At 39.0% G+C, this 20,649-nt stretch overlaps 2 protein-coding genes across 5 annotated transcripts; one reads left to right on the plus strand and one right to left on the minus strand.

Moving 5' to 3' along the window:
- Positions 1-628: 628 nt before the first annotated feature.
- BBS12 (Bardet-Biedl syndrome 12) lies at positions 629-15,167 on the minus strand. 3 transcript variants are annotated; one of them, XM_035023120.1, is made up of 3 exons: positions 15,031-15,167; positions 5,959-5,968; positions 629-4,087 (listed from the first exon to the last, which is right to left on the minus strand). In XM_035023120.1, exon 3 carries the CDS (start codon positions 4,078-4,080, stop codon positions 1,939-1,941), a length of 2,142 nt encoding a protein of 713 aa, XP_034879011.1. In that variant the 5' UTR covers positions 4,081-4,087; positions 5,959-5,968; positions 15,031-15,167; the 3' UTR covers positions 629-1,938. The 3 variants fall into 3 exon arrangements, with proteins under 3 accessions (XP_034879011.1, XP_034879010.1, XP_034879009.1); XM_035023119.1 differs by having other exon boundaries at positions 5,908-5,968; XM_035023118.1 differs by lacking the exon at positions 5,959-5,968 and having other exon boundaries at positions 630-4,087.
- Positions 15,168-15,208: 41 nt separating this feature from the next.
- Positions 15,209-20,279, plus strand: LOC118022353 (centrin-4). 2 transcript variants are annotated; one of them, XM_035023128.1, is made up of 5 exons: positions 15,209-16,243; positions 16,896-17,042; positions 17,438-17,566; positions 18,623-18,760; positions 18,915-20,279. In XM_035023128.1, exons 1-5 carry the CDS (start codon positions 16,142-16,144, stop codon positions 19,002-19,004), a joined length of 606 nt encoding a protein of 201 aa, XP_034879019.1. In that variant the 5' UTR covers positions 15,209-16,141; the 3' UTR covers positions 19,005-20,279. The 2 variants fall into 2 exon arrangements, with proteins under 2 accessions (XP_034879019.1, XP_034879020.1); XM_035023129.1 differs by having other exon boundaries at positions 15,349-15,482.
- Positions 20,280-20,649: the final 370 nt, after the last annotated feature.

Consider the following 20,649-nt stretch of genomic DNA (forward strand, 5'->3'; position numbering starts at 1 on the left):
ACTACCATGCCCTAACCCATCCTAACCTATTGGCGGGTTGGGATTTAGTGTGAGCGCCTCTATGCTCTGATATCCCAAATGTTCACTATATAGATGATGTTCTGGTGGTCAAGTTAGAAGCTCATCTCAATGGTTTTGACTGTGGCCATTATCAACCTCCACCAGTAGAAGTGGCTGCTAAACCCAAACAAAATTCAGAACTCTGTTTGCCAAGCCGTTTCCCAGCATTGTTTAGACAGAGTCATAGCGCTCAATCCGCCCAGGAGTCAAACAAACAAATGTTTTCTCCTTATTAAGACTTATTCAGTATTGGAAGCAGTTCATAATGCCACCGATGGCAGCTGCGAAAATGTACAAACACAGAAACCAGGACAACCTTATTTCAATCTGACTGATCTTATGCTTGAGTAGGCTATTGTTTCTAAGTCAAGGGGTCCTCAAAGCTAAAACAAATGCCACCAGCAAGGAGGAAATAAAAATTGCAAGTTTGGGGGCGCCTGGGTGGCTCAGTCGTTAAGCATCTGCCTTCGGCTCAGGTCATGATCCCAGGGTCCTGGGATCGAGCCCCGCATCGGGCTCTCTGCTCCGCGGGAAGCCTGTTTCTCCCTCTCCCTCTCCCCCTGCTTGTGATCCTGCTCTCACTGTGTCTCTCTCTGTCAAATAAATAAATAAAATCTTTAAAAAAAAAAAAAAATTGCAAGTTTGTTGAGTACAAGTTACTCAACAGGGTGGGAAGAGCAACGTTTGAGTAGCCTTGGATTTTGCCATTATGGCAACTGAGGCTGCAACTACTGGGTGGCACTACCTATGTGACTTAATTAAATCTATATAATGGTGATTCAAATCAGGTTTCACAACAAATCCTGAAGTAGAGAGACCGTGCCCTATTGGGATTATGTGCTTATATGTGGGAAAAATGGGCCATAGTAGGTCTCTCCATTAGGGAGGGGGGATTTGTTTTTGGCCATCTATTGCCCCTGTCATTTTGTCATTGACACCAAAGATCAGCAACTCAGTCAAAGCTCCCTTGTGAGGGTCATAATATATGATACATTGGTCTTACAATACATTCAGGCTAATAAAAAGACCCCCGTTGGAATTTAAAATTGACTAAATTCAAGACCCTACGGGACATGACTGAGGTCAATACTGCAGACTGGTTTCGTCCTGCTGCTCAGTCTGTTGATAGTAGCCTTAATTAACTGCTATATGAAACCAACTGAATAGATCTGGTATTGACGAAACAACCTGTTTATCAGATTAATCAGACTAGTAAACTGAGTGGCATTCTTCCATGAAAATTCAAGTTTGGCCAAGAACATGTCAGGTTAAGAAGTGAGTAAATGGAAGAGGCTATCCATTATGGGCTCTGAATGACACTGCATACTTTCTGGGTGTGCCCTGAATGCAAGGACCTGACCTATCTTTACCCAGTCCATGTCTTAGGCTTGTGTTTACACTAAGCAACCTTGAGGCACAAGGTAGCAACTACCCCTTGGACAAAAAACAGGATTGTTTCTGGTCACTATAAAAGCAGTCCATGTCCCAAGCTCAGCGTTCCTTTTCTGTAACACAACCCACTGCATGTGCAGGCTTCCATCACTGGCCTTTTATGTTGCTCTTATGGGGCTCAGAGAAATGGGAACTGATACAAACTAACAGGAAGCTCTGGCTACCACTTTTGTTGTGAATAATAAAAGTGCTTTGTCTCTGTCCAAGCGTCTCATGTATCCTGTAGCATACCATGAAATAGTAACAGGCTAACCTGTTAGCTTGTAAGTCGGGTGAAATCTCAGACCCTGCAATTACTGACAGACATCAATAATTTTCTTCTTGGTAATGGCTGGCATTTTAGGCACTATGACTTAGCTACTAGGAAATTTATTATTAGCATGATATATAACAAAATATTATTTTCCAAAGACTTAGCCAATAACACTACAAAAATAAAAAGCCCTCTGTTTCCTGTGAATTTAACCGTGTGTGTCCAAGTCCAGTAATAATTTCACTGTCTGTCTGAAGTACTAAGAGTACTAAATCCAAAGCTCGGCGCCATGCCTCAATCTTTGGTATAACAACGTCATAAATGCTTGGAATTTGTTCCAGTTTATTTGAAATGCCTGAATTAAAAATTCCACTATTTAGTTTACTATATTCATTCAAGATGTAAGACGAAGGAGAGCCAGAGTCTGTGGCATTTTGTAGATGCTGTTGAATGAATGTGCTGGCTTCAAATTCTGATGAGCAATTGGCCATGTTATATACGAGAGTTGAAAGGTATTTGTGCCATCCGTTTGCCAGGCATTTAAGCACAGTGGATCTGTATAGTGCCAGAGATGAGGCCAGCCAAGAGGAAGTATTATGAAGCCATCCTGAACAGACGTGGTTTCGTTTACTCAGTGATTGCTCTGCAAGAATTTGAAGATGGCTAAGACACAAAAATTCAACTGCCCCACCTCCAAGGAAGACCTTTTGCTCTTTTAGAGCATAATACAGACGACAGGCACAAGCCCAGAACCTGTCTTCTTTGGACTGCATCTGTGCAGCGACTGGGCTAGTGAGCACTACTGTAACCAAATTAATTCCTTCTATTTTTATCACGACTGTGATTATATTGATTCTATCCATGACATCCGAAGGAATACTTCTCCAGAAGGTCACGTAGACCCCACTGCCCACACAGTTTTCATTCACTTGTGTGATATAGGTCACCTGTACTGCTCCTGAAGCTTCTGCAAAAGCCTGCATCACACTGCTATTCACTGGCCCAAGTACCAACCGCTTATTGGGTATGCACTTTTCAATTAAGTGTTCAGACACATTTCCTTGTACCAGGACAAGGTTCACATTGAACTTAATTAGTACCTGTAATACATAATTTGTCCACAGTTCTTCTGAGCTGTCTTGTTGAACCTTCATGCTTTCCAGTACTGTGTTAATATTTGTAGCCTTGTTAAATCCCAGGTGGCGATAATTCTCTGTGAGGTCACCCTCAATGAGAATAATCCGGAGAGGCTGATTCTGTAATTCCTTAATCAGAGCAGAATTAGATATTGATACTACAGTGATAAATCCTGGGCAGACACAAGAGAAAGTTTCAGGTACACCTGGTAAACAGCAAGTGAAGAGTCTTGAAATGTCAAACCTAAATGGCATTGTACAGTGGCCTTGCTGCATACTTGCATTCTGATACTGCAGCCGTACTGCTTCATCTACTAATTTCATGCTGTTGTGATCTCCGTGACTTAAACCCATCTCCAACTCTACCAAATCATTACATCTGTAAGTACGGGGAGAAGCTGCACCATGTTGTTCTAGAAATCCATCTGGTTTGTTTATCCACTGATTATTATCTGTCCTATTAAAATGCCTACTGTGGATTAGTATTGACTTTCTATGATGGTTGCCTGTGAGCAGACTGTTTTTCAGAGTTTGAGAATTTTGTAACATGTTTTTATCTGCTTCAACTTCAGCCTGAGGTCTAAAGAGTTTAGGTGATTTAACAGGTATCCCAGAAAGATTGCAAATGGTCAGTGATGGAGAGGCAACATCTTTGAGATCATGCTCTTTCTGTAAACCAGTATCTGAAGGGATTTGTAGAAAAGGGCACAAACTGCCACTAAATGTTTCAAGTCCAGAAAATGTCTTTGTGCTGTCTATATAGTCAAATACATTGTGGATAGGTACTTGAAGGGAAACTACCTCTTCAATGCAAGAGTTCAGTCCTTCTGACATTGCAGACACTATTAATGAAATGGGGACACCTAAATGGAGACATTCTTCAGCAGCACTGCTCCATGCACCAACAAGGAACAGAAGAGTACTAGTTCCAGTTTTATATGTGTTATTTTGTGCTTGAACTGCTTCATTGAGAAGTTGTCCCACTGCGCTGGTTAAATCCAAACTTTCGAGAAGCCTTACTGTTGAACTGATTAACACACCTTCATGACACTCTGCATCTATAATAAATTTCGATGATTTTAATGGGCCTAGGAAAGTTCTTCCTGTTCCTGCAAATGATGAAAGTTGTTGAAGTCCCATGTGCCTTCTTTTATTTATGACCCTGCAAGCCATCACCATGAATCATCTGCAAATAAAATAAAAACGTGGAAATCTATTCAGTGTAATTCAGGGTTATAATTGCTTATAAAAGAAAAATCAGATATAGTCCCTGCCTTTGAGGAGTTTCTGGTATATATAGTTTCCACTAAATATGGTCAGTGCAAAACAAAACAAAACAAAAAAACAAAACAAACAAAACAACAACAACAACAACAAAAATAAATATGGTCAGTGCAAGGATAACAGTACTACAATGATATTTCGATAAAGGTATGGGCATGTGGAGAAGGAACACTTCATCCAATAGGGGAAGTGGATCACTCAGGCAGTGATTCTGGTAGCGTTTCCAGAAGAAGGCAATGCCTGAAATGAGTCTTGAAGAATAATTTGAAAGAGTCAGCAAGTTGAAGGAGGTGGTAGTAAATGCACATATATGTGAAAAAACACAGTGTATTAGGGTAATACAAGTAGTTTAGTTTTACAGAAATAAAAAGAAAGTAGTAGGAAATGGGAGATGAAGCTCTAGAAGAGAAAAAGGGTTGGATCGTGAAAGGCATTATGTGCCATGTCAAACTTGATCCTATGATGGGAACCACGGACGTGTTTTAAGTAAGAAAGATTAAGAAATGGCTTGATGTAGAGTTCAAAAGCATGTGCTCCGAATCTAGAAGTCTGGATTTGAACTTGGCTCTAATGCTTACTAGCTATGTAAGTTAACTACTCGACTTTGTCCACATCTGAAAAATAAGGACTATAACAGAACCTACTTTATAGGATTATTATAAGGAGTAAATGCGTACAGTGCTTAGAACAATGCCTGGCATATAATCCCTTCTGAGTACTGCTGGTGCTACTGGGGCTGCTCGTGCTTTGGGTAGATCACCACTGTGATAGCACCGAGAACCACCTGGGCGGGTGCCTCACTGGAGGCAGAGAAGTCAGCTAAGGATCATCTACAGTTATCTAGGTGGGAGAGGAATGCCGCTGAGAGGATGGGCTTGTTACTGATTAGAATGTAAAGAGGAAAAACGCATTATTTAAAGCGAAGTTCAAGAGCAATGGGCTTTTTCCACGTAGTATTTTGAAATCCACATCTAAACTAATAAGACTTAAAGAGAAAAACTTTAGTCCAATAGAAAGAACTTTTTCACAAAGTACCCCTTAACTGAAAAGCTGTCTATAATAAAATGACCTACCTTGTGAGGTATGAGCTCTCAGTTAAAGGACTAGAACTAAAATTGTAGATAATATAAACTTCTCTTCCAACTCGAAGACTTTATAATTCTTTGAATATTTTTTATCACAATCTTTTAAATTCAAAATATCAAAAAGCAAGCAATTTAGAGTTTTGCTTTTCATCTGATAAATTTGTTTCTATAATACCTGGATTCATCCTTGAAGCTGAGGAGCACCACTATCTGAGATACTTAAGATCAGGAGAAAGCCATAACACAACTATTCCTCAAGAGTGGCTTCCTATAAGTTTTCAAGGACTAAGTAGAAAAGCTAATACAGCCTAGGAAAAGGTATAATGAATTGTTTGAAGTCAGTTTCAAATGCTCTTTTGTGAACATTTCAATTCTATAAAATAAAGATAAAACTCTTGATACACCCAGGAATATCCCTAGACTGCATCAAAATATACTCTAGGACTCCAATATTCTAACCCTGAGACCCATCATATCTTACAATTATCTGATCCTACCATGTTTCGCTTCACCCCCCACCCCATATTATCAATTCTCTACTTACCCAGTTTAAATTCCTATCTGTCAGTTATTATATTCACTCCCTTGCACATATATCCTCAAAATCCTTATCCCTCTTCAGGTTCATCCTACTCACCTTGCAAAGACACTAATCTTGATGAAATCCAACTCTCTACTCCATGCTTACCTTGCTGCAGCTGAAAATAAAAAGAAAGACAAACACAACCATGCTGGTAGCATTTCAAACCTCAAGTGGCCCTTATTGTTGTTTGGCAATCTACTTTCCTAGTTCATTTATCTTTTTTTTTTTTCCTTTTTATAAAAGGCTATTGCTTTTTGGGTTCTATTTTTTAAAGTTTTGCCTACCCCTAAGTACAAAAGATATTCTTCTTCTAAAAACGTTATGGTTTTAGTCTTCCATGGCTATGGATCTACCTATTCTGGATATTTCATATAAATAGAATCACACAATATGTGACCTTTTGTGTCTGGCTTCTTTCACTTAGCATAATGTTTTTGAGGTTCATCCACACAGTATTAGGTATCAGTACTTCATTCCTTTTTATGGCTGAGTACTATTCCATTGTATGTATGTATCACCTTGTTTATCCGTTGATGGACACTTCAGTTGTTTCTACCTTTTGTCTATTGTGAATTGTGCTACTATGAACATTTGTGTACAAGTGTCTGAGTATCTGTTTTCAATTCTTTTGGGTATACACCTAGGAGTGGTCACATGGTCATTTTATGTTTAACTTTCTGAGGAACTGCCAAACTGTCTTCCATTGAGCTAAATCATTTTACTTTCCCACTGGCAATATATGAGGGTTTTAATTTCTCTACATCCTTGTTGTATTGATTTCCTAGGGCTGCTATACCAAATTACCAAAAACTGGGTGCTTAAAACAATACATTTTTATTCTCTCATGGTTCTGGAGTCCAGAAGTCTGAAATCAAGGTATCTGCAGGGCCATGATTCTTCTGAAGGCTCTAGGGAAGGCTCTTCCAGCTTCTAGTTGGCTCCTGGAGGTCCATGGCTTTTGGTAACAAAACTCAGTATCTGCTTTTCCTCCATATAACTTTCTTAAAAGAACACCATTCATTGTATTTAGGGTCAGCCCTAATCTGGCATGAACTTAACTAGCTACTTCTATAAAGACCCTATTTCCAAATGAAATCACATTCTGAGATTCTGGGTGGACATGAATTTTGGAGGGAACACTATTCAACCCAGTATGCACACCAATACATATCTTCTGTTTTTAATGTTTTTTGTTTTTTTAATAATAGACATCCTAGTGGATGTGAAGTGATATTTCATTTCAGTTTTGATTTGTCTTTCTCTAATGACTAGTGATGTTAAGCATCTTTTCATGTACTGGTTGGCTATCTGTATATTTTTTTTGGAGAAATATCTATTCAAAAAAATTGAGTTGTCTTTTTGTTGTTGAATTGTAAGAATTCTTTACATATTCTGGAAACAAGAACCTTATCAAAATACAATTTACAAATATTTTCTCTTTCTGTAGGTTGTATTTTCCACTCTTTTGATAATCATTTTGATGCATAAAAGTTTCCCATTTTAATGAAGTTGAATTTGTCTATTTTTTCTTTTGTTGTTCATGCTCTTGGTATCATGTCTAAGAATCTATTGCCAAATCCAAAGTCATAAAGATCTGACCCAGTGTTTTCTTCAAAGAGTTTTATAGTTTTATATCTTAAAGTTCATTGATACATTTGATTTTTGTATATGGGATGAAGTAGGGGTCCAACTTCATTCTTTTGCATTTGGATGTCAAATTGTCCCAGCATCATTTGTTGAAAGACAATTCTTTTCCCAATTGACTGGTTTTGGCATCTTTGTCAAAAATCAATTGGCAATAGATTTTTGGGTTTATTTCTGGACTCTCAATTCCATCTGATTGGTCTGTATGTTCATCCTTAAGCCAGGACCACGTGATCCCATGACCCTGAGATCATCATGACCTGAGCCGAAATCAAGAGTCATATGCTTAACCGACTAAGCCATCCAGGTGCCCAAGGACCACACTTTTTTGATTACTGTAGCTTTGTGATGGGCTTTGAAGTGAGGGAGTGTGAATCGTCCAATTTAGCTCTTTTTGTTTTAGCTTTTACATTTATATTTATAATTCATCTTAAACTGATATTTGTAAATGGTGTGAGGAAATAAAATAAAAAGAAAGACAAACACAGCCATGCTGGTAGCATTTTGTTTCCTCCTGGATATCCAGTTGCTCCAAAATAATTTGTTGAAAAGACAAGCTTGAAAGGACTGGCTTTTTGTTTGTTTTTTCATTTCTAACATGTTCTGACAGCTTATTAAGTATGAGGCACTTTACATGGATTATGTAATATAGTTCTCATAATATTATGAGGTAGGTACTACACTTAACCTATTAAAATGAAAAATAGATAAGTAACATACCAAACCTCACAGTTAGTAACTAATAGGTTATGAACTAAAATTCAGATTTGTCTAATGCCAGAGTCCCATGCTATTAACTACCATACAATACTATACCAACAACTACCTTCTGGCTGCCCCTCTACCTGACATGATAGTGATTCACCCTTTCTCCTGTAGAATTTTCCACTGCATTTTCCACTTCCAAACCTTCTTGCCTTCTTCCAAGCCTGGTCATACCCTTGGTATGGATATGCCCTTTTTTCCCGAAGCATCGGAGTCTCTGTTTATGGTTTCCTCTTTATACTATGTTTAAATCACAACATATTACTGTATGAATGGAAAAGTCCTACAGAATTTAAAGCAAAAGGAAAAAGTCATAGGCTATTTCAAACTTTCAAAGTCTGTATTTAATTTATGTGAAAACAGTTTTCCCAGAGAAGACATGAAATTATTTAAACAAAATTTACAAGCAAAAAGTTACATAAAACTGATCTCAAAATATTCAATTATTTCACCTATATGTGGAACCTAGAAAACAAAACAAACAGAAAAGGCAGAAACAGACCCATAAATACACAGAACACACTGGTGGTTGCCAGAGGGAAGGGGTGTATGGGATGGGCAAAAAGGGGTAAAAGGGAGTGGGAGGTACAGGCTTCCAATTATGGAAGGAATAAGTCACAGAGATGAAAGGTACAGCATAAAGAATATAGTCAATGGTTTTGTAATAGCATTGTATGGTGATAGATGGTAGCTATACTTGTGATAAGCAGAGCATAACATATTGAGTTGTCGAATCACTATGTTGTACATCTGAAACTAATATAATATTTTGTCAACTATATCCAATAAAATATGAACAAACAAATAGTCAAGAGAAACGCTATTTCAGCATTTGAAGACTCTATTCCAAGTATCAGCAGCAATTCAAAAAAAAAGAAGTCTTAGCATTCCTAAGTTCAGAAAAGCTCCTAAATAATTATTTTGGAGATATTAGTTAATTAACATAAAATAAAAACTCAAACAAAAATCCCCCATCTTCTAAAAAGTTGAGTATAAAAAGGCAAAGACAGTAAAGAGGATGGTGAAATAAATAATTTCAAAGATCAAAAAAACATCTCTGATAACTTTTCTTGGCATTAAATTGACACACTCTGATTTTTGTTCTGTGATACATCAGCACCAATGTTTTCCACAAACAGCTGTTTTATTATTGGGTTCCCTAACAACTTTACTTGCCAGCTTAATGTTTCTTTAACTCTCTAAGCATGTAATAGAAGCACAGTCACACTACTTCACTGGGTTTTGACATCAAAAGCATCCTTCTTTTCCTAATATGCCTAGTCTTGTTTAAGGCATTTGGTTTAGAATACCAAGACATGCAATACTTTTCAGGAGTTGAATTTTTAAAAAATATTAATATTTTCTGAGTACAGATTCTTTGCCTCTTTGGTTAGATTTATTCCTAGGTATCTTATGGTTTGGGTGCAATTGTAAATGGGATTGACTCCTTCATTTCTCTTTCTTCTGTCTTGTTGTTGGTGTATATAAATGCAACTGATTTCCATGCATTGATTTTATATTCTGCCACTTTACTGAATTCCTGTATGAGTTCTAGCAGTTTTGGGGTGGAGTCTTTTGGGTTTTCCACATAAAGTATCATATAATCTGCAAAGAGTGAGAGTTTGACTTCTTTGCCGGTTCGGATGCCTTTTATTTCTTTTTGTTCTCTGATTGCTGTGGCTAGGACTTCTAGTACTATGTTGAATAGCAGTGGTGATAGTGGACATCCCTGCCCTGTTCCTGACCTTAGAGGGAAAGCTCTCAGTTTTTACTTAGAAAACTATAAAATACTCATGAAAGAAATTGAGGAAGACACAAAGAAATGGAAAAAATGTTCTATGCTCATGGATTGGAAGAACAAATATTGTGAAGATGTCAATGCTACCTAGAGCAATCTACACATTTAATGCAATCCCTATCAAAATACCATCAACTTTTTTCAAAGAAATGGAACAAATAATCCTAAAATTTGTATGGAACCAGAAAAGAGCCCAAATAGCCAGAGGAATGTTGGCTATAAAGAACTTATCAAAGTTCTATAAAGAACTATAAAGTTCTTTATAAGTTCTATAAAGAACTTATCAACCTCAACACCCAAAGAACAAATATTCCCATCAAGAAATGGGCAGAAGACACGAACAGACATTTCTGCAAAGAAGTCATCCAAATGGCCAAGAGACACATGAAAAAGTGCTCAACATCGCTCGGCATCAGGGAAATCCAAATCAAAACCTCAATGAGATACCACCTCACACCAGTCAGAATGGCTAAAATTAACAAGTCAGGAAACGACAGATGTTGGCGAGGATGCGGAAAAAGGGGAACCCTCCTAACACTGTTGGTGGGAATGCAAGCTGGTGCAGCCACGCTGGAAAACAGTATGGAGGTTCCTCAAAAAGTTGAAAATAGAGCTACCATACAACCCAGCAATTGCACTACTGGGTATTTACCCCAAAGATACAAATATAGGGATCCAAAGGGGTACATGCACCCCGATGTTTATAGCAGCAATGTCCACAATAGCCAAACTGTGGAAAGAGCCAAGATGTCCATCGACAGATGACTGGATAAAGAAGGTGTGGTATATACATATACATACATATGCATTCCATATATACAATGGAATATTATGCAGCCATCAAAAGGAATGAAATCTTACCATTTGCAACGACATGGATGGAACTGGAGGGTATTATGCTGAGTGAAATAAGTCAATCAGAGAAAGACATGTATCATATGATCTCACTGATATGAGGAATTCTTAATCTCAGGAAACAAACTGAGGGTTGCTGGAGTGGTGGGGGGTGGGAGGGATGGGGTGGCTGGGTGATAGACATTGGGGAGGGTATGTGCTATGGTGAGCGCTGTGAATTGTGTAAGACTGCTGAATCACAGACCTGTACCTCTGAAACAAATAATACATTATATGTTAAAAAAAAAAAAAAGATAGTAGGAAGGGAAAAATGAAGGGGGGGAAATCGGAGGGGGAGACGTACCATGAGAGACTGTGGACTCTGAGAAACAAACTGAGGGTCTAGAGGGGAGGGGGATGGGGGGATGGGTTAGCCTAGTGATGGGTGTTAAAGAGGGCATGTATTGAATGGAGCACTGGGTGTTATACACAAACAATGAATCATGGAACACTACATCAAAAATAAATTAATTAATTAAAAATATATTAATATTTTCTGACAGGTATGATTAGCTTTTTTCATTATCAAAATCAACAGTTTGTATATCTCTAGTCTATTCCCAATATAGCAGTCTAATCATATTCCATTACTTAAAAACCTTCAACTTGGAACGTAAAGGTCTTTACTCCTTTGTCTGACACAGGAACCCCTTTAAAAATTATCAACTCAGATCCTTTCACTCCTCTGCTCAGTCTTGCAATGCCTTCCCATTTCACTAGGAATGAAAATGAAGGTCTTAATAAAACCCTAATAATCTGCACTCCTCCCTCTTACTCCCCTTTGTTTTCTACTACGCTATCCCTCGAGCACTCTCCAAGTCATTCTCCCTAACTTAGAGTTTCTGTTCTAGTCATTCCCTCTGGGATGTTCATCCCTGAGAAATCTATTGCCTTACCACCTCTAAATATTTACTCAAATTTACCCTTTTCAGTGAGGCCTCCCTTGAGCACCCTATATAACACCACAAACTCCTCTTTTTCCTCTACACTTGGATTCCCTTTAACTGCTCTAGATCCTTTTTTCCATAAAACTTACCACCTTATAAAGTAGTACACAGTTTACATATCTATTTATTATTTATTGACCATCTCCCTCTGTTGGAATGTAATTCCCAGGAGGACAATTCTAGTCACTGAGGTATCACACATACCAAGAATATTGTCTGACACGCTGCTGACAATAAATATTTGATGAACAAATGAATGAATGGTTTTCACCATATTTGCTATCTTAACTTTAAGCACAAAACTGACAAGATTAAACAGATGGCTGTATTACTCCACCAAAATTTAAGTTTCAATCACCTTTAGTGTTGACGTGCTTCCTATTTGGCACTGCCTTAGTTGAGATCCTTTAATTGCTTCCAAGATGGTTCCTCCTTCACATGGTTGTCAGAATTATCTTTGCAAAGCACAAACCTAATCAAAGCAGTCCATTGCCTAAAAACATCTATCTAGCTTAGAAAATAAAATCTTTACTCCTTAGTTTGACAAAGGTGTCCCATAATCAGACCTCAATGTAATTTATGACTCCTTTTCCACCTTTCCTTATAAACCCTATGATCTTGCCACACTAGAACATACATTTATTTTCATTTTTACACATGCTATATTCAGATTTGAATATCCTACCCTTTCTTCACCTTGGCAAATGCTATATATCTTTCATGACCCAAGGCAAATACCACATTTTTTAAAATTTTATTTATTTATTTGAGAGAGAGAGAGAGTGCGCGCACGCATGAGTGGGGGGAGGAGCAGAGGGAGAGGAGGAGCAGACTTTTGGCTGAGCAGGAATGATGAAGGGCTCCACATTTTTGATACAACCTTCTTCAATGCCCCAGGAAGAAGTAGTGCCTCCTTCCTGTACTCAAGCACTTTCTACACACATCTACTAAAGCACTTAGCACCCTGAATTTAAAACTCTGTATTTATGTCTGTCCTTTCTCCCCCACTAATCTGTGGGTTCCTTACTTTTATTCATCTTTATACTCCACACTCAGCTCCTTTCAAACTCACCCAACAGTTGGCACAGTATAGGACATGTGGAAAGCGTTAAGTAAATTTAGTAGAATTAAGAGTGCCAATGGATTTAATATTTTCCTAGACTAATTATTATTACTACTACTACTACTGTTTTACAATACAATCGGATTAGTCACAGCTATTTTTCAAAACTAAGTACTTCCTAGACCCAAGACCTAGAAATTGCAATCTGAGCCTATAATAAAAAAATCATTTTTACTAGAAGTTAATTTCCCAAATACAAGAGCCTAAATCATAAAGTGATGTAAAAGCAGGTTAACATATTACTCAGCCTTTTAATTGTCATAAGATCAAAATTGATCTAGGTTAGAATTCAGTTCTATATATTTGGTTACTATTCATTTCTGGGTCTCAGAAATCCCCTTAACATCAGTAGTAAAGATGAAGTAAATGTCCTTGAAACTCATCAAGAGCAACTTTCCCGGTGAGGTTAATGGCCTGAAAAATCAAAATACAATTAACCCTTAAACACCGGGGGCTAGGGACGGGGACCACTGCACAACTGAAAATCCAAATATAACTCTTGACTCCCCCAAAACTTAACTACTAATAGCCTACTGTTGTTTGGAAGCCTTACCGATAACAAAAACAGTCAATTAACACATATTTTATATGTTACATGTATTATACGCTGTATTCTTAAAATAATACCTTTAATAAAAATTTTTTTTCAGTATATCTAGGCTACAGGGTTCAACAGGGAGTTTTTTCAAATTGTGGCAAATCTCCAAAAAAAAAAAAAAAAAATCCATGTCTAAGTAGGCCCACACAGTTCAAATCCTTGTTGTTTAAGGGTCTACTGTATTATAATTAAGTGAATGAACATTTTACTTAATTCACAAAATATCTTGAACTTGCATAATTTTAATTTCCACTGGGACAACTTTATACGGAAAAATCACTTCAAATATTAGAATAACCTTACCCATTTTCCAGAATCCTAATGTGTTGTTTATCTATGATCACAAAGCTTGAGTGTCTGACTGGGATATAATGTGAACCAGACAGGATGATGGTTTTGGAAAATGGGCCATGCTTTACATACTACAGTATGAACAGTGATTTGGGAGACTGCTTCAAGAATGTACTCTGCACATTTTTCTTGCCCTGCCTTCAAGGAGATAAGTGGGATAAAGAGGAAAAAAAACACTAGGCAAAAGTTAATGTTCCTCATGAATCCACTACTGGAGAATCCAGTATGATTTTTGGAAAATAAAGGACTTACTCTGCAGAAGGTACTGCAGGAGGCATAAAGAGTCCTGATGAGTGAGGAATTAGGGTTAGAAGTTTTGAAGGACTATCATCTCTTCATTTCTACCAGGAAGTCAGAGGTCCACCTCATTCTCTCCCACCCTTTAGCTGGTCCCTGACCAGATTCACGACTGGGCAAACCAACAAGTCTGGCCCTCTGGACAGGAATTTGCTTTGATTTACAGTAGTTACGGGCTTCTAAATCTCGGCAATTACTGAGTCAATTGGATTATCAGACTACCTATGTCTGACTCATGACTGGATTTATGCTGGATATGGCTGGAAAGCCGGCCACATCTTGGGATTCAACCACAAGAATGGCTGAGGGTGAGGAGTGGGGTGGGGAGGAGGGACAGGTGTCTGATCGTGATTACGGTTGGAGCCAAAGTCCTACCCGACAAATACATACAACATTGGTAAAATCTATGCGGTGAGGCCCGGTGCATCCCAACACCCATCCTGCCCCCATGCCCACTTCCTTCCAGCCATTTGGCTACCGCGCCAGAATCCCTCTGAACCAGGTAAGAGGGAAAAGCTGAAGGCCAAGCACCAGGCACTGTGGGGGCTGAGAAATATCTAGCGGCCCTGGAAAGGTCAGTTCCCTCCCACCTCTGTTAACCCCCGCCGGATGGTAAACCAAAACTGGGCCAAATTACCCGGCCCGCCAGGCCCTGGATTCTCATCCCTTCCCGGGGCACGAAAAGGTCAAAAAGGCAAATAAAGGCTCTCCGCGTCTGCACTAAAGACTTAGCAGTCTGTGGAAGCATCTCGTTACTAACCTCATTCTTTTCTTTTCACGCCAGGCTTCAGATCCCAGCTTCCCACCTCAGACGACGTTCTGGCTAGCGCTGGGACACCAAAGCCCCGGGACGAAGACGCCCCCTTCTCCGCCCGCATTTTGCGCATGTGCGAAGCGGAGCAGCGAGTCGGCCGGGTGGGGCTGGTCGCTAAGATACCAGAGGGAAAGTTCTGCTTAACGGTCGGCTAAGAAAGGCAGAGCGTTATTCTATTGGTAGAAAGTAGAGAGGGGGCGGGATGCAAGCGCCTTCTTTTCTGACCATTGGGTAGAATAACTGTCAATCAGTAGGCAAGCCTGGGTGGGCGGGGCTGCCTGAGAGGGTGGCTAGAGCGGCCTTAGCAACGGTCTCTGAACTGTGTAGACTGCAGTTGGGCTGCGCGGCTGGCGGCTGAGGCCGGGAGGTCCCGGCTGAGGGCACCGGTTGGGGACATGGTGAGTGCCAAGCCGTAACCCCTTGCTGGGCCGGGGCTAGGGCTGAAGTTTCAAGCCGGAGCAAGGAAGGAATTTTGTCTGGTTTATGAAATGTATTATTCGACACCCCCTGATCCTCGAGCGTCATTTAGTAACCCCTCCTCTCGTGCCAACTAGAAGCACGTTGCCGTGGCTCTAGGGCCGCAAGAGCGGGCCTGCAGTTCGTTGGTTCCGCGTCGGCCCCGCCAACCGCGATAGGTTCCGTGATGCAAACGGAGACCACTGGTTAGCCAGAAAGGAATTGAATACAGAGAGTAAGAGGCTTAGAAACTGTTGGAGGGTCCAGCCCCCTAGCAAAGAGGCCCTGAACTCCGAAAAAGTGGCCAGGGTAGCTCCTCACTCCGCCACGGTTGGGAAGGTGAAGGTTCTGAAGGCTGGAACTGCACACCTGTGTATCTGCAGTCCAGGGACCAGGAAGCCGCCGCCGCCGCCACGTGAGACCGGAGGCGAGGCGCACAGGACCGTGATGCCCAGTTGCCATCCCTGCTGCCACTGCTTCTTAACCCGAAGCTGGAGACAAGATAGTGAAATGAGGCTGCAGAAAAACCCCAGGAGTAACACTGTGACCTTGCTTGCGGGAAAATGGCACACAGCAGGAAGATGACCTCCACCTTACCTGGATGCTGATAATTGGCCCAACTTTTACTCTTACTCCGATCCCTGGAGTAGTTTTTCACCTGGAAAATGGAGTTTTCATCTCTCAGCTTCTGCAATATAGAAAAGTACGCTAAAATAGGTGGGAAAGGGTATTATGTTTCAAGCAAACCTATCCCACAAAATAAACAAATTTTGTTACGAGACATACAGGCCTAGATGAAAGGTGTGCCTTAGACACTACTTTTTAGATATCCCAAGTAAGGCTCGTACTCGTACTCGGACATAACATCTACTGTTGGAGCATGCATGCCTTTGCCTCTTCTCTCTCTCAAAAAGCACTAGTTTGGGCGCCTGGGTGGCTCAGTTGGTTAAGCGTCTGCCTTCGGCTCAGGTCATGATCCAGGGGTCGCAGGATCGAGTCCCACATCAGGCTTCCAGCTCAGCGGGGAGTCTGCTTCTCCCTCTGACCCTACCCCCTGTCGTGCTCTCTCTCTCTCTCTCTCTTTCTCTTGAATAAATAAATAAAATCTTAAGAAAAAAAAAGCACTAGTTTGCAGGAAAAACTTAAGTGGTAGAAAGAACCAGGCTTTCCACCAAGATATTAATAACTAAAAGCATAAATGTTAGCAAAGGGAAAAGGGAAATTGCTGATGGTCATTATATAGTAGGGAATAGGGTTCTCGAATATGCTTATTTATTATATTTATCATCGATTATTCTGGTTCTGGTAAGTTTTCCAGTTACATAGTTTTTCATGCACATGTGTATTTATTACAGGCATCCAACTACTGCACAGGTTCAGACCAAGGGAAGAAAAGAGCAGCAAAACTTGAACTGAATGAAACCCAAAAGCAAGAAATTAAAGAGGCCTTTGATTTATTTGACGTTGATGGGTCTGGAACCATAGATGTGAAAGAACTGAAGGTTTTGAAATTACTTCTGATTCTAAGACATTTTAAAAACCATCATTTATTTGTGACAATCTTTCAGTCTTTAACAGCAGCCGTCTAAAAGCTTGATATAAAATCTCATCAGTGTGGACACCTACACCTTCAGTATATATACCTGCCTCGTACTAACAAAATAGTATCTTGTTAGGCATTTTATTCTTATTTTATAAATGAGTACAACAAAACCCAGCAGGTGACAGTAACATATCCTGTGGCATAGTGGGACTGGAACCTAGTCCTCCTGACCTAACTTTCCCTAGGTTTATGCCTTGTCCATAGTGAAAAAGAGAAAATCTAGTCACTAATAGGTCATTTACAACCTAGGAATGAGAATGTGACATATTATAATTTATTTGCTTCCTATTTCAGATTGCAATGCAAGCCTTAGGATTTGAACCAAAGAAAGAAGAAATTAAAAGAATGATAGCTGAAATCGACAAAGAAGGAATTGGCACCATTACTTTTGAAGATTTTTTTGCCATAATGAGTGTAAAAATGGTAGTGATTTTGTTTTTCAAAGAAATACAAGCAATAGCCTTCTACATTTTTTTTTTTTTTTTTTTTTTTTTTGGCTGGAACAATCAGAGGTTTCATAGAGGAAGAATTGGAACTAGGTCTTTATTTTTTTATTTTTTATTTTTTTAAAGATTTTATTTATTTATTTGACAGAGAGAGACACAGCGAGAGAGGGAACACAAGCAGGGGGAGTGGGAGAGGGAGAAGCAGGCTTCCCGCAGAGCAGGGAGCCTGATGCTGGGCTTGATCCCAGGACCCTGGGATCATGACCTGAGCCAAAGGCAGACGCTTAACAACTGAGCCACCCAGGAGCCCCGGAACTAGGTCTTTAAAGATGGGTAGGATTTAGGTAGATAGGAATAGCAAGATTAAAGATGTTTTCAGGATAGTAATGAAGACTGTCCAGTGTGGAGAAGGTTGTTAGGAAATAATAAGGATATATAGCTGGATAGAGAGAAATGGGGTCAGAATTTTGAAGCCTTGAATTTAGCAAACATCTCCTGAGTGCCCATTTTTGCCAAGCACTATTCTAGAGAGCATTGGATGAGACAACCTCCCGATGTTCTCAGAACTTAGAGCTTACATTTTTGATAATGGATATCAGTTGCTGGTGCTAATAAGAGATATATTCTCTTTACCATCCTTGCCTCTTCCACTTTAACAAATCTTGAATTTAAGATACCTTGAGAGCAAATGTGAGTGCATTTGGAATAATTATTAAAAGTTATAGCAGTGAGGCTTCTAGAGGGGAGGAAGGTGGGGGGATGGGTTAGCCTGGTGATGGGTATTAAAGAGGGCATGTTCTGCATGGAGCACTGGGTGTTATACACAAACAATGAATCATGGAACACTACATTAAAAATTAATGATGTAACATATGGTGATTAACATAGCATAATAATAAAAAAAAAGTTATAGCAGTAAAGTCAGAACTCAGCTACCTGGTACATTGCTACTCTAGACCTCAAACACCCCATAAGTCCAATTTGATAGAATAAATGAAAGATTAATGACATTTAATTGCTTCTGTTTTTAAAGAGTGAAAAAGATGAAAAAGAAGAAATATTGAAGGCTTTCAAATTATTTGATGATGATGATACTGGAAGCATAACACTAAACAATATCAAGAGGGTTGCTAAAGAACTGGGGGAAAATTTAACAGATGATGAACTTCAGGTAATTTTTTATTTTTATAATTATGATTTACATGTATATAAATCTTAATTTTGTTGGTCAAATACATTCAAAATAAAATTTGTGTATTTGAATATTCATTTATATCATTCATTTTTAATGATTTCACATATCATATTTACATTTTGTTCTACAGGAAATGCTTGATGAAGCTGATCGTGATAGGGACGGAGAAATAAATGAGGAAGAATTTTTGAGAATGATGAAAAAGACCACTCTTTATTAATACTTTTTTTATTCCTTCTGGAAAGTTGTTAACAACTTTATATTTGCTATACAGTTCCATCATATCTGAATGTATTTTCAAGTTTTAGTTTATATGCACAAACTGGTCTCTTGATGTCTAATCCATGTGAGAAGTTACATGTTTCTACCAATATGTTGTTAAATCTGCAGCATCAAGAAACAAAGAAAATGTAATGATCTCTGTGAACCATGGATCCCAAACCAGTATTAATTCCAACTGCTACTTTTAGAGCTCCAGGGTCTGAAGACTTAGAATTTTTTTAAGTTTAATGAAACTGACCCCACATCCAAATGAATTTGGCGAACAAGCAATTAGTTTCCCTATTATTTTCTTTTTGTGCAACTCTTTAAAACTGATAAATATTTGCTTTTTAATCAGTTATTCAGATATGTAAAGTATTAAATAAAATTGCCTAGCAACTACATTATTTGCTAGTTTTCCTCTTATAAAGAAATTCAAAGCAGTACTTGTACTACCTAGATTTTCCTGTAAGTTTGACCCTGCAAGTGAGCTTTTAATACCTCTGCATGGGAGGTGCTAGGGATTTTACATATGTTATCTCAATGTTACAATTTGGGGAAGCTGGTAGTATTAGCTCCATTTTACTACATATGAGAAAACTAAAGCTCAGAGGACTTAAAAATTGTTCAGTTGTTCATAGATAATAAGTAAAACATGGATTCTAAATCTTGTATCCTTATGCTTCACTATGCAGCTTCCCTATGGATAAAATATCTCAGGATAATTTAAGTGTATATTTTCTAACTCATTTAATATTACGACTCTTGTAATTTAACTTTGTTTTGTTTTGTTTTGTTTTATGAAAGAGCCAAACTGTTGGGAAAGGCAGTCTCAAGATACAGTCCTTTGATCCCCCACTGGGTTACACAAGACTGGGCCTTGGGCCTAGGATACTTCTTTACCAAGAAAGAGTCTCTATAGCTTATGCTGGAATTGTCTGTGAATATCTTTCCATTTCAGACTCCATATGTACTTTTTTCTGCTTAAGCATGTGTATAATATGGTGCCTGTGTGTGTAATATGGCACCTGGCCAACCCCACTTTGGAAAGGGGATGTCCCCTTCAGAGAGGGTGGGATCCTTCTGCAGCACAACAGGATGGCTGTTTACAGGCCAGTTGCCCTGTATTGGCTTCTGGGAGGGGCCAGCTGGCCATGGGAAACCGACTTTCGCTACTGAAACTGATACTGCTCTGTCTCTTCTCTATATGAATGAAGAATTTTTCCACCCCGTAGTTGACTGCATTGTGTTTTCCTTGGCAATTAAACTGATACCAAGATGCACTGGCAGAAGCTCTCAGGTTTCTGCTCCTGATAATAGGCAACAGATGCCACTTGCTGGATACAAACTCTTCCTAAATCTAAGTAATTGTCTTTGGAGCAAGAAAGGATTATAGAAAATGTAACTTTAATTGCCCCACCTAGTTCATTTTTAGCTCAACTGAAATGAAGACTCAAGGTTTTGTCAACACAAGAGGTTTTTTTCAATTGAAACTACAATGGTATATATGCTTACGCTCATTAAGTGTTTCACAGTGTCTTTATTTTTTTTTTTTTTAAAGATTTTATTTATTTATTTGAGACAGAGAGAATGAGAGACAGAGA

Source organism: Mirounga leonina, unplaced genomic scaffold (assembly GCF_011800145.1).
Source record: "Mirounga leonina isolate KUSES-001 unplaced genomic scaffold, KU_Mleo_1.0 Mir_176, whole genome shotgun sequence".
Taxonomy (NCBI): Eukaryota; Metazoa; Chordata; class Mammalia; order Carnivora; family Phocidae; genus Mirounga; species Mirounga leonina.